Source organism: Artemia franciscana, unplaced genomic scaffold (assembly GCF_032884065.1).
Source record: "Artemia franciscana unplaced genomic scaffold, ASM3288406v1 PGA_scaffold_131, whole genome shotgun sequence".
Lineage (NCBI taxonomy): Eukaryota > Metazoa > Arthropoda > Branchiopoda > Anostraca > Artemiidae > Artemia > Artemia franciscana.
In genome coordinates, this window is record NW_027062626.1 from 810,685 (window position 1) to 834,007 (window position 23,323).

Here is a 23,323-nt window from a genome sequence, read left to right on the forward strand (position 1 = left end):
AGGGAAAAACACCACTAGATCAGCAATAACTGTTTGGACGAGACTCCTTCTTTTTACTTGTGGGGACTTCACAGCAAGATCTGGAGTGTTCAGCTAAATGTATTCCAACATTCCCTTGGCAAACATCATCAGGCACACTGAAATTTACCTTCATTCTTTTCAGGTTCTGATTTTTATCAATAACTATTTAAGCTTCGGGACGAGGGTGTCTTCTTATCGTCTCCATAGGTAGCTTCATAAGTAACTATATTAGATTTTTATCAGTAACTGCCTGAGCTTCGGGATGAGGGTGTCTCCTTAGGTAGCTTCACAGTTAACTGAATTAGGCCTCTGACTAACTTCTTTCTAAACTCTATCAGTGAAATTCTTGCCCTTTCTGGCTTCATTACTTTATAAGAAGTATAAACGTTTGTGATGGTTGTATCCAAGAGACAAATGAACAGGCAATGCCACCACGTTTAGCACTTCCAATTGTACCCATAAATACCACACAACATGTTAACATGATCGACTCGATGCGTCATAGTCGCTAACCCTTTTTGGACAAGATGTGGTCGATTTGCTTTCGTCCTTGTTCTTCCTAACAATGGTCTGCCCAGTCAAATGCCAAGTAGACACGAAAAAAAAAAACGCTTTTATTGTCTCTTCCATTCTTAGCACCAGTCTCGCTAAAAAAAATTGCCAATCTGAATCCCCTCTCTGCATTTTCTTGTCCTCTATAAGCATAGGATAATGCTTCCTTGTTTTGCTTATTGTCCCATACGTACGAATACCTATTTCTTTTAAGTAGCATAGTAACTCAATTCAAGTAATGTCATCGTCAAAGTACACCACGTAGAGTTTGGATATTAGTTCGACAGTTAATTTAACAACTACTCTCTCTCCCAATTGAAAATGTGCCTCTAAATATACTTACTCTTTCTTTTTTCCGATAGACGTCAAATCTTTAAATGTAGCCAGACATACAGACAATGCACGATATTTTATGTCCTTGCTTTATCAGCTTCATAGGGCGGTATTGCTTCATAATGGATCCATAATGGATCCACACTGGAATAATATCATATTCTTGTCAATTTATAGAGCCTCTGTCTCTATCCAAACACCTCCTATCTGTATGTTCAGCTTTTCGATCAATGGTCAAATCTTGTAAAACTTGTCCTGACGCCCCTTTGGGTATTGCATGGTTGTAGTTGAGATGGATAAATTGTCGGATTTGGCAGAATATGTATCTAGTCATGCTCCTACAGATGGCTGGAACCTGCGCATCGTCAGAGATCTCCCAGTACAGTTTCATATCTTGTATGACATGATCATGTTGATGCCTAAGGAACCCAAGAGTTCAGGCATGGTTAGGTGCTTGAAGGTCTTGTAGGAGTCTAATTTATCCATATTTTTCAGGGAGTAAAGGTTAGTTTGGTCAACAATATGTTCTAGTTACTTCATGTCCCACAACCGAAGGATGAAAACAGTTAACGTGCTTCAATCATCAAAAAGGCTACTTTCTTTCTAAAACGCTTCCATGGTTGGGGCTACCAAAATTCTTTTTTTTTTCATTTGTGTACAAGCATATCGAAAGAAAAATTTCTGTTTGCAGTTTACGCGACAATTGAAGAAGTAGAAGTGCCAGTTGAAGATCTAACAGCTTTCATTGTGAGTGGAATGGGCAGTGGTATGCTTTGTGCTCGACTGTTTGTGATTAAGCTTGAATTAGGTAACGCTATCTTACTTTCTCATTCTTCAAAAGTACTTTCCACTATTTAAAGTTCATCCATCATTCCAGTGTTGAGGTCAGACTGAAGCAAGACACCTATATCACCAGAGAGCTCGCAATCTGACTGTAAGTCGGAGTCAGACTCATAGTCAGATGGCAATTCGTCTATTAAAGTTGAAAGATCTCCTTGGGCTATCTTCTTCTTAATATTCTGAAAAAATATTATAAATATTCTAAAAAAGATATATGCGTAAAGAGTCTACTTGTCTTTCTTGTATACACGCCAAAAAAATCGGGTAATAATGTACACTATAATAAGGATAATAAATGATAAAGAAATGAGTAGCTTACTAATACTGACTAACGGGACCTCCGTATCCCAGCGAATAGTAGCCCTATTATCCCGAACCTAAGAGGAATAGCCAAGTTTCATATAACCCGAACTGCAAATCAGTGCTTATAAAATTAGGAAAAAAAAAAATCGCGTTTATCTACCGTTATCAGAACAGCCAAAACGCATAACGTAAAAATAAAGATATTTTCGTGTTAACTTTCTTATGTATGACGAACTCACCGACCCTGTCGCGTAATATGTATCCAATTTTTACAGGAAAATGGCATATCAATCTAATCGTCTCTGAATGGTATATCCGACAGTATTTATAAAATTTTGCTATTTTTACCCTGAGGTGTGAAACCAGCTTTTGTTGAGCCATGGCCTGTGAATCCCGCCAGTTTCGAAAGGGTTAAATCGTTATGTATGCCAAAGTTTTCGAAAAACGCTATCTGCAATATATTAGGAATGGGATCGAAGTGCCACAGAGGCTTATGTGGCAAATCTCTTAGGGGGGGGGGGGTAAGGCAAAAAATTGACCCCTTCACCCACTCCCCCTTAAAAATCACAATTTGAAATCACCTCGTCCCCATCCTTTCTCCCAAAGTTCTCAAACTTTCCGTTCAATCTCCCTAGCCAATCTCGAGGTGCTACAGATATGCTGTTGTGATAACTTGGAAATGTACAAAGTTTTGATTTATCTTTATCTCCCTCCCCCAAGTCAAAATTTGAGGTTCACATGGCTCTCCGATTCCCTCCGAAATTTTTAAATCCCATGCCGTTCTGGAGACATTTCTGATACATGCAAATACCATTTTGTTAGCCTGGGTAAATATTGTGTCCTTCGATTTACATTATTACTTCACCGTGAACCTTGTCCCACATCCTTGTCCCACAGGAGCTTTAAGTGTCAAAACTTCTAGGCTGTTTTGACGTATAGTTTGGTCAGCCCTTCTCTGCTCCCTATCCCAAGTTAAAGTTCGAAGTTTACACTCCCCTTCCCCAAAAAAACTTTGAAAGTTCAAACTTGACATATCCGAGATAGTGCAGATACGCTGCTGTGATCCCCCTAATTCAACTTGATCCCTCTAGAACCGTTCCAGAGACATTGCAGAGAATCTGAAAACTCAGGTGCACGTGGCATCGTTTACTCAGGTATACTGTCGTTTCTATATTCTATCCTTACGTCCATGGTATCAAAAAATCCAGAGATTATTTTGTTGTTTCACGGTCAAGTAAAAGAATTTGTCTCTATTGAATTGTTATTCGTATGTCATGAGAGGGCAGTGTGGCCTTCGAAAATACCTATATTCTACTCTTGTGAAGCTCTGGGAATCTTCGTCTTGCGAACGATCTTTAAGAAATTGTGCTAAAACTTGTTTGTGAACATTGGCTGTATTACGTAGTTTAGGGGATGCCTGGAATTTATTCTTTGTATGTAAGGATTCTCTTGAACCAGCGATTTACGGAAGTAAGTTTCAAGGTAATCAGGGACAAATAGATCTTTGATCCATTCTAGGTTCTCCCTTCCACTACAAAATATTTGGTTCTTTTGGCCTAGAAAACTATCCCAAAAATTTTAGAGCTAATCGCACTCCCAACATCAGACAAGCTTCCTTTTTTCATTATAAAACCTATGTTTAAACATTTGGCAATTTGCACTATTTACGGCTCTTGTCCAATGGGCTATGGGAGTAATTTCATGTCTGGAGGCCTATTTATTGGACTTTTTCGACTCTTTAGAACAAGATTGCCATCTCAAAATTTTGACCGGATGTCTTGGGAGGTTGCAGTTGGTCAAGTAGCAAAAAAAAATGTACGGGAAGTTAGTTTGTTGCCCTCCCGCAACTTTCATCTCTCAAAAATGGCTTTAGGACTTTCAATTTCTAATCGAATGTGCTCCCTCCAAAGTTTCTACGACCCAGCTTTCTATACTAAGCTTCCTAAGGAAAATACATCGAAAGCTTATGGTTATATACACGGACAGTGCTATTGCGATGCTTCTGATATTAAATGGTCACATACGTACGGTACAATAATTTTTCATTGTTGTGTTTCTTCGCGGAGAGATATATTTTTTTGCATCGCCATTAGTTTCGCGGTTACAGTTGGGTATCGTTGGTATGAATTTATGTTGCCAAAAACTATACAAAAAACATAGCATTTGGAGACTTTAGAAATAAAAATGTTCATTGGATGAGGGAGGGGCCTGCTAAAAACAATCATCCAAGGTTTCCGCATTCTTTTGATTGGAGATCAAGAGACATATCTAAAAATGTAATGGTCATCTATAATTGTTGGATATTTGGATTTTTAAGGCATATTTTTCTGGGGTTTGCCGTTGGTTGTGAACCTTCAAATACTACTACTACTACTACTACTACTAATAACTCACTGCAGCACCAAGCCGCCTGAGGCCAACACAGCTACGCACGCTCCTCCTCCAACCTAATCTATTTAAAGCCTCCCTCTTTACACCCTCCCAGGAAGTTCCCATTTCCTTTAAATCCTTATTTATGACATCCTCCCAACCCAGACAAGGACGACCTGCTTTCCGTGTAGCCCCAGACGGTTGGCCAAAAAGGACAATCTTCGGTAATCTGTCATCCTTCATCCGTAGAACGTGGCCTACCCATCTCAACCTTTCTTTCATTATAGCCCCAGAAAGCGGGATTGAACCACACTTTTCGTACAACCTACTGTTTGAAATACGGTCAGTCAGCCGGGTACCCAGAACAATCCGTAGGCAATTTCTCTGGAAAACATCTAGTAAATTTTCATCTGCTTTTCGGAGTGTCCATGCTTCAGAGCCATATTTGACCACTGTCATCACTGTAGCTTCCAATATTCTAATCTTGGTTTGTAGGCTTATCTTTCTATTCTTCCAAACTTTTTTTTAACTGTGAAAAAACACCATGAGCTTTAGCTATTCTACTTTTAACATCTTCACTGCTCCCACCATCTTTACTAATAATACTACCAAGGTAACTGAAGCTCCCAACCTGATCAATCTTTTCGTTACCTAAGGTCACCTGTTCATCTTCACTTATTCCTAACCTTAGTGACTTAGTCTTCTTAACATTAATTTTCAAGCCTATTTTAGCACCCTGAACTCGTAAAACCTCTAAAAATTCATTCATTTTGCTCACACTTTCATCTAATATGCTTAAATCATCAGCATAATCTAAGTCCAGGAGCGTTCTTCCTCCCCATTTGATTCCATGGTCTCCAATTGCCTTTCCTGTGCTTTTTCCTATGCTTTAAATCAGACCTGATTCATCCCCCAGACCAGTAAAGACTTTCAAAAAGGATCTTCCGCGCACTCGGGTTGTCCTTAAAGCGCCAAGGACATCAAAATAAACACATTTTTGGCCTGGGACCTATCTTAGGCGTATTTATACCTGAAAACCGCAATTTCCTATGGTTTTCCTTTTTTTTTTAATTATGGATTTTTTAGGACACTATTACATTTTTGTCAGTGTTGCCATGTTGAACAGTGAAAATAAATAAGTGAAATCAATTAGTTAAATTTAAAAACTTTTGATTCCGAAGCTGTTAGATTCCCAAAGACAACCACTCATTTAAAGAAAAGCTTCACCTTCTTTAACTATTTGGTACCATATATTTTCGCTTATTTTTTTTTACTGATTTTTCACTCCTGTTTCTGCTTTTAAATTTGGGGCCCGCTACTACCAAAATTGAATCACCGTATATGGAGGTCTTTTGATCAAAAATTGAATTCTCGGTTTTTCCTTATTTCCTAAGACATGCATATTTGTGTAAGTTTCCACTGAACCATTTCCAATCAAATTTCATTTTCACTGGCTTTGGTACTTTGAGACTGTAGGTCCTGTGTAAACCACTAATGGGCTATTGCTTAAAAATCAATCTATTGTTGCAAACATTAAAGAAATTAATTTAATATAGCCATATATTCAGTAAACAAAAGTGGCACATAATGCAAAAAAGACAACCAAAAACATAAAATCACTGGTAATTTCACAGGGTTGCTTTCTGTTTAATCCAATCTAAATAAGACGAGACTTTAGTATAAACACCTGGAGAATTTTTCTCCGCACATCTTATCCCCCAGGATACAACACCAATTACTGACCACCGACCGCTGTTCATACGCAGCATCAATGGGCCACCGGAATCACCCTAGAAGAAAAAGGAATATTTAGGAAGTGCATTTTTGTCATTAACAAGCAGATTTCAGATCACACTCTAATTTACCATTTTTTACGCCTTCGTATTAGATTGTATTGACCCTGGTTCATCACCTGTTATAAGAGTCCCAAAAAATCGAAATGACTTTCTTGTTTTTATTATTTCAGACATAACTTATCGTCCAGTTTTAAAATTAGATCAAGACCAGTAAAACTCATCAATATAAAGCTCATTCAGGATGAGGTTAGGCCATTGCTATATTTTAACGTAGGAAGGATTTTATGCAAGTTTCTATGTGTATTTTCTATTATAAATATCGAAGAAACTTTGGCTCCCTCTTTTATTGAGAGCATGGAATTTGGTAATATTTGCTTTCATCTTCTTTAGCTGTATGATGATTTTGTCCTGTCAACGCAGTTCCTAACTTGGCTTATTCTTAAGTCATGATTTCATGAAACTCGTATTCGGAAGATTTATCCATTCTAAGTAAAGAACATGAGCCCTATTGCCCTCTTGTGACATATCTAGTTGCCTGAAATATACTACAATTGGGCTAATTGTTAGCAAGAAGTTCATTTGCTCATCCACTGGCCCGTGCCCGCCCTCGCTTAATTTGAACGTTAAAATATATTCTTCTTTGACATAAAAACTTATAAACGTGAAGGTAGAATACAATTTACCATCTGCTTTTATATTTGTTGTGATGCTTTTCTTGCCAGAATTTAAATATTCATGTTTATGAATTCGAGGCTTTTCGTCTTTTCGCAGGAAACTAGATTTTAGTTTCCAGTCTTATTGATTTGCCCTAAACTCTGCTGACCCTGAAGAGCATGGGAAATATAATGGCAGAAGAAACTCTAGGTCGTTTCTTCAAAAAACTACCAACCTCATCTAGTGTCATCACCAACTGTCATCAAGTTAATCATAAAGATTTTTTTATTATTTTTTCTTCTGCTTTAGACTGGACCAAAGATAAAGGAACCACTTTTGTCATAATAGCCCAGGAGTTGTATTTATGCATATTTCGTTTAATTAGTCTGTGTTCTACAATCTAACCTTGCCCTTAATACTCTAAAATATTACTTTAAAGACTAAATAATCTGTTAGCTTACGGAAAATTTCAGATTGGATCCAAAGAAATATAGACATTAATCTTTGATTTGATTCCTCAATTGTTAGCATAGAGTCTTAAATACCTGACATGAATCCTTTCCTCCTTCTTTATAGCCAGCGCAAATTTGTAAGTCAGTAATTGGCTGAGTATATCGTTTTTTACAATCATTGATTCGCCAAACAGGAACGTTCACTTCCTGGAGTATTTCACTTGTTGCACCTGCATAACTGGTCGTTCCCCATCCTAGAAAAAAAAATACATTTAAGTCATTTGCCTTGTTTGCATCTTTCTGAAAAAAAAATGGAGCAATTTACCTATATAACTAGTAAATCTGTGTTATTTTAGAGAAGTGGAAACCCGTTATTTCTTTATATATGTATGTTGGAAATATATAAATCAGGCTAACAAGTCCGGCTAACCCAGAATATAGAGGCTCCAACTCCAAATCTCAGGGGTTGCGGGTTTGAGCTCGGCGTTGGGCAATTTTGAGTCGATAAAAGTAAAATTCAGGGAACATAATCTTTTTGAGTAGAAGTTTCATTTGCAGAGCAAAAAAATAAAGACTTTACTTTTGCAAATGGACTAAGAATTCAATTAAAGGGGACGGATGAGTCTTTTCTTTTCGTAAATGAGTATTTTCAAAGTTGTAGTTTTTGTAAGTGCAAATCTACCTTGTTTTTACTCATAGCTGGAAGATGAAGATGAAACTTTCAGGGTCAGTTTTTTGGAAGGGGGTCAATCTGACTTCGAATTTCATTTTGTGGGGGTAATTTTCTTCAACCTTGAAAAAAGAGTACAGGCAATAGTTTTTTATGGCACTTGGTATTAACCAAGTGACATATAGCGATCGCAAATTCTGTCGGTCTGTCTGTCCCCGTTTTTGCTACTTCAGGCACTTCCAGGTAATCTAGGATCATGAAATTTGGCAGGCGTATCAGGTACCGGACCAAATTAAAATAGAAATAGTCGTTTTTGCGATTTGACCATCTGAGTGGAGTGGGGGGTCGGTTAATTCGGAAAAAATAGAGAAAATGAGATTTTAACTTACGAAGGAGTGATTGGATCTTAATGAAATTTGAAATTTGGAAGAATATCGTGTCTCAGAGCTCTTATTTTAAATCCCGACTGCATCCGGTGACATTGGGGGGAATTGAGGGGGGAACCTAAATCTCGAAAAACGCTTAGAGTTGAGGGATCGGGATGAAACTTGGTGGGAAAAATAAGCACAAGTCCTAGATACGTGATTGTAATAACTGGAACGGATCCATTCTCTTTGGGGGAGTTGGGGGAGGAGAGTTCATTCTGAAAAAATAAAAAATGAGGTATTTTTAACTTACGAAGGGGTGATCGGATCTTAATGAAACTTGATGTTTAGAACGATATCGTGTCTCAGAGCTCTTACTTTAAATCCCGACCGGATCTGGTGACATTGGGGGGAGGGGCGGAACCTAAAATCTTGGAAAACGCTTAGAGTGGAGGGATCGGGATGAAACTTGGTTGGAAAAATAAGCACAAGTCCTAGATACGGGGCTGACATATTCAGAACAGATCTGCTCTCTTTGGAAGAGTTGGGGGGAGGGTTAATTCTAAAAAATTAGAAAAAAGAGGTATTTTTGACTGACGAAAGAGTGATCGTATATTAATGAAATTTCATATTTAGAAGGACCTCGAAACTCGGATCTCTTATTTAAAATCTCGACCGGATCCAGTGTCATCAGGGGGGGGGGAAATCTTGGAAAACACTTAAAGCGGAGAGATCAGGATGAAACTTGGTGGAAAGAATAAGCACAAGTCCAAGATAGGTGACTGACATAACCGGACCAGATCCGTTCTCTTTGGTGGAGTTGGGGGGGGGGTAATTCGGAAAAATTAAAAAAATGAGGTATTTGTAACTTGCGAACGGGTGATCAAATCTTAATGAAATTTGATATCTAGAAAAATCTTGTGCTTTAGAACTCTCATTTTAAATCTCGACCAGATCCGGTGACACTGAAGGGAGTTGGAGAGGAAACCGGAATTCTCGGAAAACGTGAAAATCGAGGTATATTACGAATGGGTGATCGGATCTTAATGAAACTTAATATATAGAAGAATCTTATGTCTCACATGCTTCATTTTCAATTCGAATCGGATCCGAGGACATAGAGGGTTGGAGGGGGAAATAGAAATCTTAGAAACGGGAAATATTGGAAAACCCTTAGAATGGAGAGATCGGGATGAAACTTGATGGGAAAAATAAGCACAAGTTATAGATACGAGATTGACATAATTGGTACGGATCCGTTCTCTTTGAGGGAGCTGGAGGTTGTTAATTAGGAAAAATCAGAAAAATTGAGATATTTTACTTAAGAACGGGTGACCGGATCTTAATGGAATTTGATATTTAGAAGGAACTCATGTCTCAGAGCTCTTATTTCAAATCCCGACTAGATCTTTTGACATTGGGGGCAGTTGGAGGGGAAACCGGATATCTTAGAAAACGCTTTCAAATGTCCTAAATGTCGTGATAGACGTAACCGGACTGGATCCGCTCTCTTTGGTGGAGTTAGGTGGGGGGTTCAGTACTTTGGTGAATTTGGTGCTTCTGGACATGCTAGGACGATGAAAAATTGGTAGGCGTGTCAGGGAGCTGCACAAATTGACTTGATAAAGTCGTTTTCCCCGATTTGACCATCTGGGGGCTTACGGGAGAGGAAAAATAAGAAAAATTGAGGTATTTTCAACTTACGAGTGGGTGATCGGTGATCTTAATGAATTTTGATATTTAGAAGGACCTGGTGACTCAGAGCTCTTATTTTAAATCCCGACCGGCATTAAGCCTCCGATTTTCCTTTTAAAGCAATCTACTGATTCTTTGATGCTGCGTATGACCCAATATCCGGGAAACTGTAAACAGATATGAGGCTCCTATTCCTATACCATGTAGGCAGCTACAATAGAAAACGGGAAAACCGGAAATAATAAGAACGAATTGAATTGATATCTTTTTTATGATAAATAGGGTAAATACCAGAAAGAAACAAAACCGAAGCTCTTAGCTCTTGTTTTTTAAACTTGTAGTCTGACAGGCTTCGCTGCTAGTACTTAGTAAAATTGAAAGAATTGTGTGAGCCCGTTTACTATGCAGTGCTAGGAAATAAAGGGTTGAAATCATAAACAATTTTTGCAGAAATAGACTTCATATTTAACGAAAAATTCAATTAACTTCTATGCCATCTCTGTAAGTGAGTAATAATTGTGTACTTTTTTTTTAACGGCTTCATATTTTTTCGGGAAGATTTGTATCCTTGGATATTCTGGCCTAAAAAAAGCGATCTAGATAGGTCAGAGGTTTGAGAAAATTCCTTAAGAGCCTTAATTCTTGGAAAAAAATATTCATGACTGTGACGTCATTTTTGTATACACCAGTATTGCAATGACGTTGTAACACTTGACACGCTTATATGGAAAAATTGAAGATTTTCAGGCATGGGGAAGTTTACATTAAATTGATTAAAAAGCAAAAAATTGGTAATTACAAAATATGTATTTCTATATATTTTATATATTTTCTATATATATTTAACATATATATTTTATATATATATATATATATATATATATATATATATATATATATATATATATATATATATATATATATATATATATATATATATATATATATATATACTAGCTGTTGGGGTGGCGCTTCGCGCCACCCCAACACCTAGTTGGTGGTGTTTTACTGTCATTAGTTGTCTTGATCAGCATTGTCTTGATAATCTACTTTCGAAGATAAAAAAAAAAACCTTTTGACTTCCTCCAAACATCACCCCAACACCTAGTAAGTCGTTACGCGCCATATTAGTTACGCGCCATTGTAGTTGTGTCCCTGTGTCCCACCTGTGAATATAGATAGATTTATATATGTGTTTCAAACTACGTAAAAATTGCGAATATACAACATTCTTGGCTTTCCCACTACTGGGAGCTTTCCGTTTCCAATTGCGAGCAATTGATCTGAAAATGTTTGACCAGAGTCATCGTTACACAGACAGACAACTTATTTTTATATATATATATATATATATATATATATATATATATATATATATATATATATATATATATATATATATATATATATATATATATATATATATATATATTTATCTTTTTAGTTTTTTGTAGTTCTTACCTTTTTTAGTTTTTTTCTTCTTTTATATTAATGCTAAAGCCAAGGTTCAAACCTGGAGCCTCTCGGACCTAGAACCTGAAACATAACGCTTTACCAACTCAGCTACTTCGGCTTGAATACATTCGTTTTGAGCAGCTTCTTCGGGTGTTGCCATTGTAGGTTCTTCAGTCATTTTACAATTAGAAATTTCTCTTTCAACGGTCTTCTTACAATTAAAAATTTGTCTTTGAACGATATTCTTAAATACCTGTGTCCTGGTCGTCATTTATATTCCCTGTGTCTCGGTCGTCATTTGTGTCCCGGTATCCCAGTCTGTAATTTCTCTTGGAGTGTCCCGGTCGTTATTTATTTTCCCTCTGTCCCGGTCGTCATTTGTGTCCCGGTCTGTAATTTCTCTTTGAGTGTTTTTTCTTTTTAGTTTTTTACGTTTTTTCTTTTTTCAGTTTTCTTTTTCTTCTTTATTTTTCAGCGTGTCCTGGTCGTCATTTATATTCCCTGTGTCCCGGTCGTCATGTTTTTTACATTTTTTCTTTTTTCAGTTTTCTTTTTCTTCTTTATTTTTCAGCTTCACTATGAAATACATATCGCTGAACCTTCGTTTTTTTAACTAAAATCTGGTAGGCATTGATGACCTTATCCAAGTCAAAATCCCAAACCCAATCATCATCGTTATCATTTTCAGTTTTGATATGTTTTGACTCTCGCTGTCCAGGTGGATCTTCATCTAACTGCGCGGTTTTGCGTTCTTTAGCCTCAAGCCTGTTTCCTTGCTGTTCTTTTGATTCCTCGGCACGCTTTCTTTTCTGACTTTCTCTATCAGCAGCAAGTTTTTTGGCATAGACTCTTTGAGCATCTTCATCGGCTTTTGCCATTGTAAGTTCATCAGTCATTGTAAACTTAAACATTAATAGATTTCTACGTGAACATATATGTCTTAAATATCTTTAATGACGTCACCGATGTAGCAAAAATGACGACAACTAACTTCATGACGTCAGTCGACACAGAAACATGACGTCACCTGATCCACAGACAGACAACTTATTTTTATATATATAGAAGACTAGCTGTTGGGGTGGCGCTTCGCGCCACCCCAACACCTAGTTGGTGGGGCGCTTTGCGCCCCCCAAGCCCCCCCGCGCGCGTAAGTCGTTACGCGCCATTGTAGTTGTGTCCCTGTGTCCCACCTGTGAATATAGATAGATTTATATATGTGTTTCAAACTACGTAAAAATTGCGAATATACAACATTCTTGGCTTTCCCATTGTCTGTGCATATACAAAGCCGTATGTACTATTAATAACCTCATATACAAACGCTCTTTTTACAAACAAACAAACATGCATACACACAACTCGTTTTTATATAGATAGATAGATAGATAGATACAATACACATTAAATGCGTAAAACTTGCGAATATACAACATTCTTCGCTGTCCAATTGTCGCTGCATATAAATAGATTGTCAGGTTTACCGACCCTCGAACATGCAACGTACAATTGTCCATGGGAAAAACAATCAGTATTAAGATCTATACCACATTTTTCTAATGATTGACCTTGAGCTTTGTTAATGGTGATTGCAAATGCTAATCGAATTGGGAATTGCAATCTTTTAAATTGAAAAGGCAGATCCGTTGGAATCATGGGAATGCGAGGAATAAGAACAGCCTCACCCTCAAAAGGCCCTGTCAAGATTGTGGCCTCTATTAGGTTTTCCATTGTTTTTTTTACGGCAAGTCACGTGCCATTGCAAAGCTTTGGTGGGTTGATATTTCTTAAAAGTATTATTGGTACGCCTATTTTTAGTTGTAGCACGTGTGGTGGAAACCCTGAAAGATCTATGGAATTTAAAAATTCAGATGGATAATTAACCGCTTCATTTGGTTCCAAAACTGTGTCGACTGACTTGTAAAGGACTGCCTGGTCTCGAATCTCGGTCAAAACAATATTGCTGATTTCGTGGACGTCTATATTTTTGGGTGCGAGAATCGCTCTTTCACTTAGCCATTTATTATTTTTATAATTTTTTAGAATATTCGGAAATACTTTTTCAATCAATTCATTTTTGGACGTCACTAAATTACAGAAATGAGCAGGTAGTTGTATACGTCCTGAAATTGAGTCTACTGGGAGCTTTCCGTTTCCAATTGTCAGCAATTGATCTGAAAATATTTGACTAGAGTCATCGTTTTGCAATGGGACACGCATATTTGTAGTTAATTTTAATATTTTTACGTGTGCCCATAAATTTGAATTTTTCAGGCAAGCATTCATTTCGTCTGCAGGAGTTGATCTAGGTATTATAGGTAATGTTTGCCTGAAATCTCCCGCAAGCAATATTAATGTGCTGCCAAAGGGTTTCGACTTCCCTCTCAAATCTTTCAAGCATTGATCCAGAGCCTCGAGCGATTTTTTGTGTGCCATTGTGCACTCATCCCAAATAATAAGTTTGCATTGCTGCAATACTTTACCCATCCCAGATGATTTGGAAATATTGCACGTGGGAGTTTCTGTAGAATGCAAATTCAGAGGCAATTTCAAAGCGGAATGAGCAGTTCTTCCACCAGGCAGCAATGTTGCGGCTATTCCGGACGACGCAATTGCCAACGCTATATCATTTTTTGATCGAATTGATGCCAGAATCAGTTTTATCACAAACGTTTTACCAGTACCTCCTGGCGCATCCAAAAAGAAAATTTCTCCAACGGTGTTATCGACACAATGCATTATCGTATTATAAATGTCTTGCTTTCTTTTCTTACTTTCTCTATCAGCAGCAAGCCTGATTTCTTGCTGTTCTTGTGATTCCTCGGCACGCTTTCTTTTCTTACTTTCTCTATCAGCAGCAAGCCTAATTTCTTGCTGTTTTTGTGATTCCTCGGCATGCCTTCTTTTTTCACTTTCTCTTTTAGCAGCAAGTCTGCTTTCGCGTTGCTCTGGTAGTTCCTCGGCACGCTTTCTGTTCTTTCTTTCTCTATCAGCCTCAAGCCTGTTTCCTTGCTGTTCTTTTGATTCCTCGGCACGCTTTCTGTTCTTTCTTTCTCTATCAGCCTCAAGCCTGTTTCCTTGCTGTTCTTTTGATTCCTCGGCACGCTTTCTTTTCTGACTTTCTCTATCAGCAGCAAGTTTTTTGGCATAGACTCTTTGAGCATCTTCATCGGCTTTTGCCATTGTAAGTTCATCAGTCATTTTAAACTTAAACATTAATAGATTTCTACGTGAACATATATGTCTTAAATATCTTTAATGACGTCACCGTCATAGCAAAAATGACGACAACTAACTTCATGATTAAATATCTTTAATGACGTCACCGTCATAGCAAAAATGACGACAACTAATTTCATGACGTCAGTCAACACAGAAACATGACGTCACCTGATCCACAGACAGACAACTTATTTTTATATATATAGATTATGTCATATACTATATATGTATAACTTTTCTATATATTTTAACAAGGGATAACAACAATTCAAAACCCTAAAAAAACGAAAAGTTTGAAGCTTAGTAGAAAATCGGTGCTAGAAATCGGATTTACTTAAATAATCAAATATCTTCGAAAAGACATTAGTATGAAAGACGTATCAGTAAGAAAAACTTATCTAGAGGTAGACCCAAAAACGAAAATTTACAAGTATTATAAATGATCATTCGTTTGAAGAAAAAGAAGTTTATGTACCATAATCTGAACAATTAACAAACCTACAACCTGAACCATCATGTAAGACTAGACCTATAATTTCTGAGACCACACTGGCTATTCATAATAAACATAAAATCGCGAAGAAAAAAAGAAAAATGAGGACAATAAACAACCAGTGAAAAAGTATAAAAGAATTATGCAAATATTTTGAACAAGACCTCCGCTTGACCGCCCTCAGTGCAGAATAAAACTGATATATAAAAAAAAACATTCTTAGCAACAGTGAAAGGATAACTGAACGGTCAAAGGCGAAAGGGTTACCCTTTCACAGTTACTAAGAAGGGCACATCCTATTATAATTTCGTGTTTAGTTTTAAGGTTCGGTTTTTTATATTTTTATCAGTTTTATTCTGCACTGAGGACTGTCAAGCGGAGGTCTTGACCGATATATTTACATAATTTTTTTACTTTTTCACTGACTGTTTTTTTTTCCTATTTTCTTCCTTTCTTCGCGATTTTATGTTTTAAGGGCAGCTAAAGCAAAGGACATTGGCAAATTGTCTGAAGTATATAAATCGCAAATGAGAAAGCAGAAAAATGAGGTAAGAAGATAAGCGACAGTGAGAATCAAAACGTGCCAAAACTGAAAATGATAGCCATGAGAATACAAATGATGACTCTTTGGAACCACCTTAACTATCAAACGGATAAGATCAAGAGAACAGCCCAAACAAATTAAATTCACAATGGGTGAAAATCAAAAATCTGGAGCGTCAAATGAGAAAAGACTGAAAAACGAAAATTTAACTGGTATAAATGACAATTCTGTGGAAGAAAAAGAGGTTTTCGTCCCATCACCTGAACAATTAACAAATCTACAACCTGAACCATCATGTAAAACTAGACCAATAAGGGCAGCTAAAGCAAAGTGCATTGGCAAATTTTCTGAAGTAATAAAAATCCAAAATGAAGAAGAAAGAAAAATAGGGGTATAAGATATGCGACAGCGAGAATTAAAACAAGCCAAACCTGAAAATGATAGTTATGATGGTTGGATTTGAGATTTTGACATGGATAAGGTCATCAATGCTTACCATGTCTTTGTTTAAAAAAAAGAAAGTTTCGGGGATATGTATCTCGTAATGATAAAAGACAAACCGGGGCAAAAGTTGACGTTAAACATTTTATAAAAGTTCCAAGCGAAGAAATAACTATAAATAGACATTCGAGTTTATAAGGACATCCTCTGGTGAAAAACAAAGGTTCGGCGTTATATTTCTCATAATGGCAAAAGACAAGCCAAGGCAAAAGTTAAAAGTCCAATAACAAAAAAAAATGTAATTTTACAAAGTCGCTAATTAAAATTCAAGGTCATTTAGGATATTTAAGGGGTTCACTGAGGAAAATGAAGCATAAATTCTGCTTCATAATTTCTTATATACAGGATGTATATAACACCGTTTTATGTTCGCACTATCAACATTTGTGCAAGGGGTTTCATACTCAGACCAGGGTGTACTGAGCTTTTGCTTTTGATCCTACCTCCAGCTCAATATCTAACCCTTCCTCTAAGTCTATTAATACACATTAATGTTTCTCTTAGTCTATTAATACACAGCATCTGGGTGTTTAAGTTAGAACTTACTTCTAAAAACGTTCGGGGCCTGAGCCCAACAAAAACATAGGAAGACCCCTTTAAAATTCACGAATAATTACTTTTTGGATATTAAAACTTAAACAGGAAGCTTTGATAACCCGAATCATCTCCCATCAGGTACGTACGCAGGATTTTTTTCGGGGGCGACGGGCAAAAATACGTTTTTTTAGGGAAGGGGGAATCATGAAAACAAATTATATTTTATAGTTTGCATCAGGAGAGCTGCTAAAATTCTAGTTACCCAATAGTAATGTTTTTTTGTTAGAACCGTAAAAATAAAAATGTAAAAAGAGTAGTGTAAATGCGCCACTTTTTAGCGCGTAGTTAGACCACTATAAAAAAAAGAAAAAAAAGATGAAAATCCACTGCAGGTGGCGACACTAATTCTGACCTTTTGACGGAATAATCAAGGAAAGGTGATTGTACTGTGACTTATTTTATCCTTAAGAGGAACTTTGGTCTATTTTGTGTTGGTTTTTCTAGTGTCCGCTAGGCTTTTCTTTAATGGTTTATTCCGTTTAAGCTTTCTACTCACCAATAACAGTTGCTATTCTGTTTGTTGGATTTAAAGTAGGAGACGGCAAACAGATTGGCCAAATATCATCGTCAAAAGTTGTACTTTCAGCTAACTTCAGTAGTGCTATGTCGTTAGCTTGGCTGACTGTATTATATTGTTCATGTACGATAATTCGCTCAACAGCAAAGTCACGTTCACTCGACTTTTTGTCGGCGAAGTCATATTCGCCCAATCGGACTGTAATTTCGTTTGGTTCTTGCCTAAAATAGAATAAAATATTAAAATACGCCATAGGAAAAAAAGATGCAAGGTGGCACAATCGCTACTGGCTAATTTAAAATGATTAATAATTGATCTTTTTCTATAAAAGAATAATTCGAAATTAAAACTCGGAAAGTATTTCCACACGTGCCAGCTTCACGATCCGTTATTTAGCTCCGGATATTTGGAATATTTTACCAACTAGCATTAGGGAGGCAGCACACATTTGTTTGTTTAAAAAGAGATTCAAGAAGTACTTTTTAAATGAAGAAATATAGTGCATTAATTTTTTTTTAAATATGATGAGAGAGAGCATTTTTGTTTTTCAATTTATTGTGTAATTGGTTGAGAGTCAAAGGTTTGCTTTAGAAGAATTGGGTCAACATATAGATGATCAGGATTCGGTTTTTGGTCTTGCTTCGTCTGGAAAAATACATACATAGAGTTGCGCCAGGAAAGTTGTTAGGGAGTGCGTTTTTTATTAGTATTAATTTTAGAAAACATTTCCCGCAAATTAAGTTTTTCAAAGAAAAGTAAAGAGCTAGGTTAAACCAAAGATGGGAAGAAATAAAGTCAAATAATAATTATATGGTAAAACAACCAAAATCATTATCAATAAATTAATGAAACCCAAAAGGAACAGAAATTGCAATTAATAACAAAGTCACACTTAGAATGCACATAAATGACCACAACTGGAGTAGGACTAACGTCCCCTATGTCCTCTAAAGACTAAAACGTCATCTGCGCTTTACTGAAACAACTTTTATTTCGAGCTACATGTTTTACTTCTAAAAAAAAATAACAGGTATTATAGCCAAGATTACTGAAAAGAAAAGGTTAATTTGGATTGACAGTTTAATATAAATTAATGTTCATTGCTGAACGACTCAGCAATTCTGACTTATTAACATTATAAACGGGATTTTGTTTTCCCAGCAACTTTGGCTTTTAAAAAGTGCACTAGAGCATTTAATTTCCTGGAGAATGAGCCCTCTCTGAAGTCACTATGACCATTGGTTCGATACGATCAGCCCTGGGAATTAACAAACAAATAAATAATACACAGAACCCACTTCACCCTTTACCTGGGAGCGGTATTGCCCTGTCTACGATTAATAAACTGGCGCGATTATTCGTGTAAACATGGCACACAAGAAGGGTATTCCGTGATGAGTATGTTTATATTAGTGCTTTGTATGTTGCTTTTTTTGTTTAATCGCTTTATTTAATTGTTTAGCTGATTCTTTTAATTGTTTTGCATGCTGTTTTCTTTGTTTTTCCCTTTGGTTTTTTTTTACCACGGCCCTGAAGGTTTTCTTTTGTGTATACTATTTACTATATTATACTACTATATACATGTATATATATATATATATATATATATATATATATATATATATATATATATATATATATATATATATATATATATATATATATATATATATATATATATATATATATATATATATATATATATATATATATATATATATATATATATATAATATATATATATATATATATATATATATATATATATATATATATATATATATATATATATATATATATATATATATATATATATATATATATATATATATATATAATATATATATATATATATATATATATATATATATATATATATATATATATATATATATATATATATAATATATATATATATATATATATATATATATATATATATATATATATATATATATATATATATTATATATATATATATATATATATATATATATATATATATATATATATATATATATATATATATATATATATATATATATATATATATATATATATATATATATATATATACAGGTCCTCTCTTATTACGGAAATGATTGTTTGTTGTGGAAAATTTTGTTTTATTTTGAGAAGCAAATACTTTAAGTGAGCCTTTTTTCCTAAAATTAGTCTTTAAAAACTTTCCTAAAAAGGTTTTTCAAAGAAAACCAAGAGCCATACTAAAACCTAGAAAGAGCAGAAACAAATTCATGTGATTGAACATAAACGAACAGAAATTATTATGAAGTAATAAATGAAACCAAAAACGAACAAGAACTAAATAAACAATCAAACATAAATATAGCAAATACTCCTATGGATGAATAGATAAGTCCTAAAAAAGATAGAAATTAAAATTAATAATGAAGCAAAACTTAAACCTAAGAGAAATCAGCCGTATAAGGGAAGAGCTGGCGTCTCCCTTAACGTTATAAAGGTATGAGCTTCATTTGAACTTTAAAGAAGTTTGTATTTTAAAAAAAAGTTTTGTTTTGTTGTCTTAACAAAAGAAGTTAGATGACATGAATTGTTTCCTTAATTTTTTTTTCTGTTGAACTAAAACAAATTAAATTATGAGCATGTTGACTTTCAAAGTAGTGACAAAGCAATATCTGAAGAACAAATTATATTATTAAGTTAGACCTTTAAGGGTAAGTTGTGGGGGATTTTGAATGAGCCAGAAGGCACTATGTGTAAATTTCTTAATACTACCACCACAGTTACTGTAGCTAATGAGTATTAAGGTGAATCTTTTAGGAAAAGCTCAGGAGGAGTTCTAATTAAACGAAAAAGCTGTATGCTTGCTGGTTTTCAAAAGGGCATATAAGCAATATAATGGGTAGCATCACTCTATAATAGCTAAAAATATCATTGAAACTTTTAAAGGAGCTAATTAGATTAAAAATGAAAAGTTCTGGTGGCTATTTTAAGAGTAAAATGAGATTGGAGGGCAAGTAGCCCTCCTCTCAAGCCTATTCATTTTCTAACGGATCCAAGTTAAAATTTAGAGACATCCATTCTTTTCTTCCCCCCCCCCCGCCTCAAATATATAATTGACCCATTATGCTTTAAAACTAAATGTTGCTTTAAAATAAATTAAAAGGCATTGTGTTTATGGTTGCCAATAAGTTACCTCAGCAATGTATTGAAAACGATTGGGGGTATTAAGTTAAAGCTTTCGGAGCTACTGCTATTACTACTTCGGCTCTTACAATCTAAATGAATAAATGAAAAGAGTGCAAGTGTATCCAGGTTGTCAAAGAGCGTAGATAGAATCTTTTGGGAATGATATTAAGCTTTATTTTTCAGGTAAACTTCAGCAGATATAAAATTAAATTAAAAAATATTGTTTGTGCCAGGATAAAAAATTGTTGAAAAAAAAATCTCCAGCATACAAATAGCAACCCAAACTATGGATTCTTATAGAAAAATCTGATACGGTATAAAATATTTTTTTTTCCGTGAAAAAGACTAAGTTAATAAAAAACGAACATAAATCAATTTAGAAAACTTTTTTCACAAAACGAGATATTTTTAAAGTTAGCCAAAAATAAACAGAAATAAAGTCAAATAATCTTCCAAGCGTAAAATTACCACAAATCACTATAAATAAATAAATAAAACTAAAAACGAACAGAAATTACAATAAATAACCCAGTCAAATTCAAAAATGAGTAAACATTAACATGAGTAGGGCTGATAACCCCCCTGGTCTTTTAAAGACCGGAATATAATTTGTGCTTTATAAAAAATAAAAAAAAGGTAAAAAATTATCAAAACTTTAATATCAGTATATGTAGTGTATAGTAGGAATAAATATCAGTATATGTCACTTAAACTGACAACCCTCGCTCATTTTTTTTCCAATAAATTGCAAATTATGTTCTGGTTTTGAAAAGTCATGGGAGTTTTCAGCCCTACTCATGTTAATTTTTGCTTATTGTAAGTTTTATTTATTGTTTTGCATATTGTTCTTGTAATTTCTGTTCGTTTTGAGTTTTATTTATTTATTGAAGTGATTTGTTGGTAGTTTGACGCTTGGATGATTATTTGACTTTATTTCTGCTCAGTTTTGGCTTAATGGAGATCTTTAAAAACTTGTCTTTTGGAAAAGTTTGTTTTTTAAATTAATACCAACAAGAGTCGAAATCTTGCACATGCAATATAAAGCTATTACCCCTGACGCCTTATATATTCATGCCTACATATATTTTGCTACTACGAGTAGGCAATTCATGGTAGATAAGTAAACTAAGAGGATATTTTTCAGTCCGAAAACGCCCACCAAAGCAGACTTTACCCAGAAGATTTACCCATTAATCAGAATCCAATGCAAATTCTGTGTCGTTTACTAGGCAATAATTTCTTCAAGGGCCACTTCCCAAGACCACCCTGGAACGCGTTAGTCATCACCTTGCTTGGTGTGAAGCTAAGCGATGTTTACTCCCCTTCACCTCGTTGAGGTAAGCTGACGGATTTGCTATGCTACTTAGGGATGGAGGGTCAAGCTTCACTTCCTAAAACTCTACCTCTGCCGCAGAAATTTTCAGGCTTAGCTTGCCGTGCTCCCACCTGGAGTCAGCAATATTCATTGTTCTTTCGATCAGGCAAAATCGTAAATAACTCAATCATTATTTTCAAGAATTTTTTCTAGTTCTTCTTCAGTACTTTATATTTACAGAAACAAATTAAAACCGAACGAAGAATAAATAAAAAAAGCTTGTTTTTTTTAACAAAAGTAAAGAGTGAAGGTATGTCTTTAGCATACCAAAAATAAAACAGATATTCAACTCAGACTCAAAACGAACATGAATTATTAGACATGTGAACTTGGAAGTCCTTCCCTTTATACCCCGAATGTAGTTAAAAAACAGATATTAAGTTTATAGGAAACAGATATTAGATCTAATCAAAAATGAAACCAATAATCAACTTGTAGTGTAATAAACTAAAACTGATATTCACCTTAAACTAAAAACGAACAGAAAGTGCTAGATATATGAATCACAAAGTCGCCCCTCGTGCACCCCGATTATAGCAAATGACCTTGTCTTTAGAAGGCAGAGGGGTTGTTAGCCTTGGAGAAGTGGAGGGGGCTTTACCTCCTTTTTCTAAAGTTTACTGAGGATTATAGCTTTTGATGAACACTCCAAACTTAATGAATTGTCTAGATTGTTGGATCAGCGTAAAAAGCCAAATAATTTGATGCATTAATTGTCATCAATACTCCCCTTTTAGAGTTTTGGTTACTGTTAGCCTGAGTCACTCATCACTTACAGTTCCTTACCACGAACTGCTTAGAATTCCCTACATCATTTGTGAGGTATTCTTGCTAACTGAAAGAAAAGAATAAAAAGAGGAGCTACCAAATCTTTGACATTGAATTATGAAAACAGTTAAGAAGTTACGAAAACGTTTTCTGCTTACTTATAAACGCAATGACTGGCAGTCAGGATATGTCTGTCGGTAATAAGAACACCTCCGCAGTAATTGTCATCGTCGTCACGAAGTAATGCAGCCATCCAAGGATATTCTTGAGGATCAGCTGGTTGACCTCCCACGATACGAGTAGCCTGTATAGAATTAACACCACATCCTGGAAGTTAAGATGAACTGTTTAAGTAAACTCAGCTGAACACCTGAATTTTTATCTGATTATTCGTGCCCTACAGCGAGAGTAGAATATATATATATATATATATATATATATATATATATATATATATATACTAGCTGTTGGGGTGGCGCTTCGCGCCACCCCAACACCTAGTTGGTGGGGGCGCTTCGCGCCCCCCCCCCAAGCCCCACCGCGCGCGTAAGTCGTTACGCGCCATATTAGTTACGCGCCATTGTAGTTGTGTCCCTATGTCCCACCTGTGAATATAGATAGATATATAT

At 35.3% G+C, this 23,323-nt stretch overlaps 1 protein-coding gene and 1 long non-coding RNA gene across 3 annotated transcripts in view; one reads left to right on the forward strand and one right to left on the reverse strand.

Moving 5' to 3' along the window:
- Nucleotides 1–5,952: 5,952 nt before the first annotated feature.
- The window catches only part of LOC136041285 (proclotting enzyme-like), a 75,594-nt gene continuing 58,223 nt past the window's right edge, over nt 5,953–23,323 (reverse strand). For both annotated transcript variants that reach the window (XM_065725892.1, XM_065725894.1), the window contains 4 exons: nt 22,853–23,021; nt 17,360–17,601; nt 7,415–7,575; nt 5,953–6,209 (listed from right to left, as the gene is read on the reverse strand). In XM_065725892.1, the coding sequence (XP_065581964.1) occupies nt 6,048–6,209; nt 7,415–7,575; nt 17,360–17,601; nt 22,853–23,021 (734 nt within the window). In that variant the 3' untranslated portion in view covers nt 5,953–6,047. The remainder of the gene's footprint in view (nt 6,210–7,414; nt 7,576–17,359; nt 17,602–22,852; nt 23,022–23,323) is intronic.
- The window catches only part of LOC136041287 (uncharacterized), a 45,173-nt gene continuing 43,314 nt past the window's right edge, over nt 21,465–23,323 (forward strand). Inside the window, exon 1 of the long non-coding RNA XR_010620995.1 lies at nt 21,465–21,888. This is a non-coding gene — a long non-coding RNA (uncharacterized LOC136041287). The remainder of the gene's footprint in view (nt 21,889–23,323) is intronic.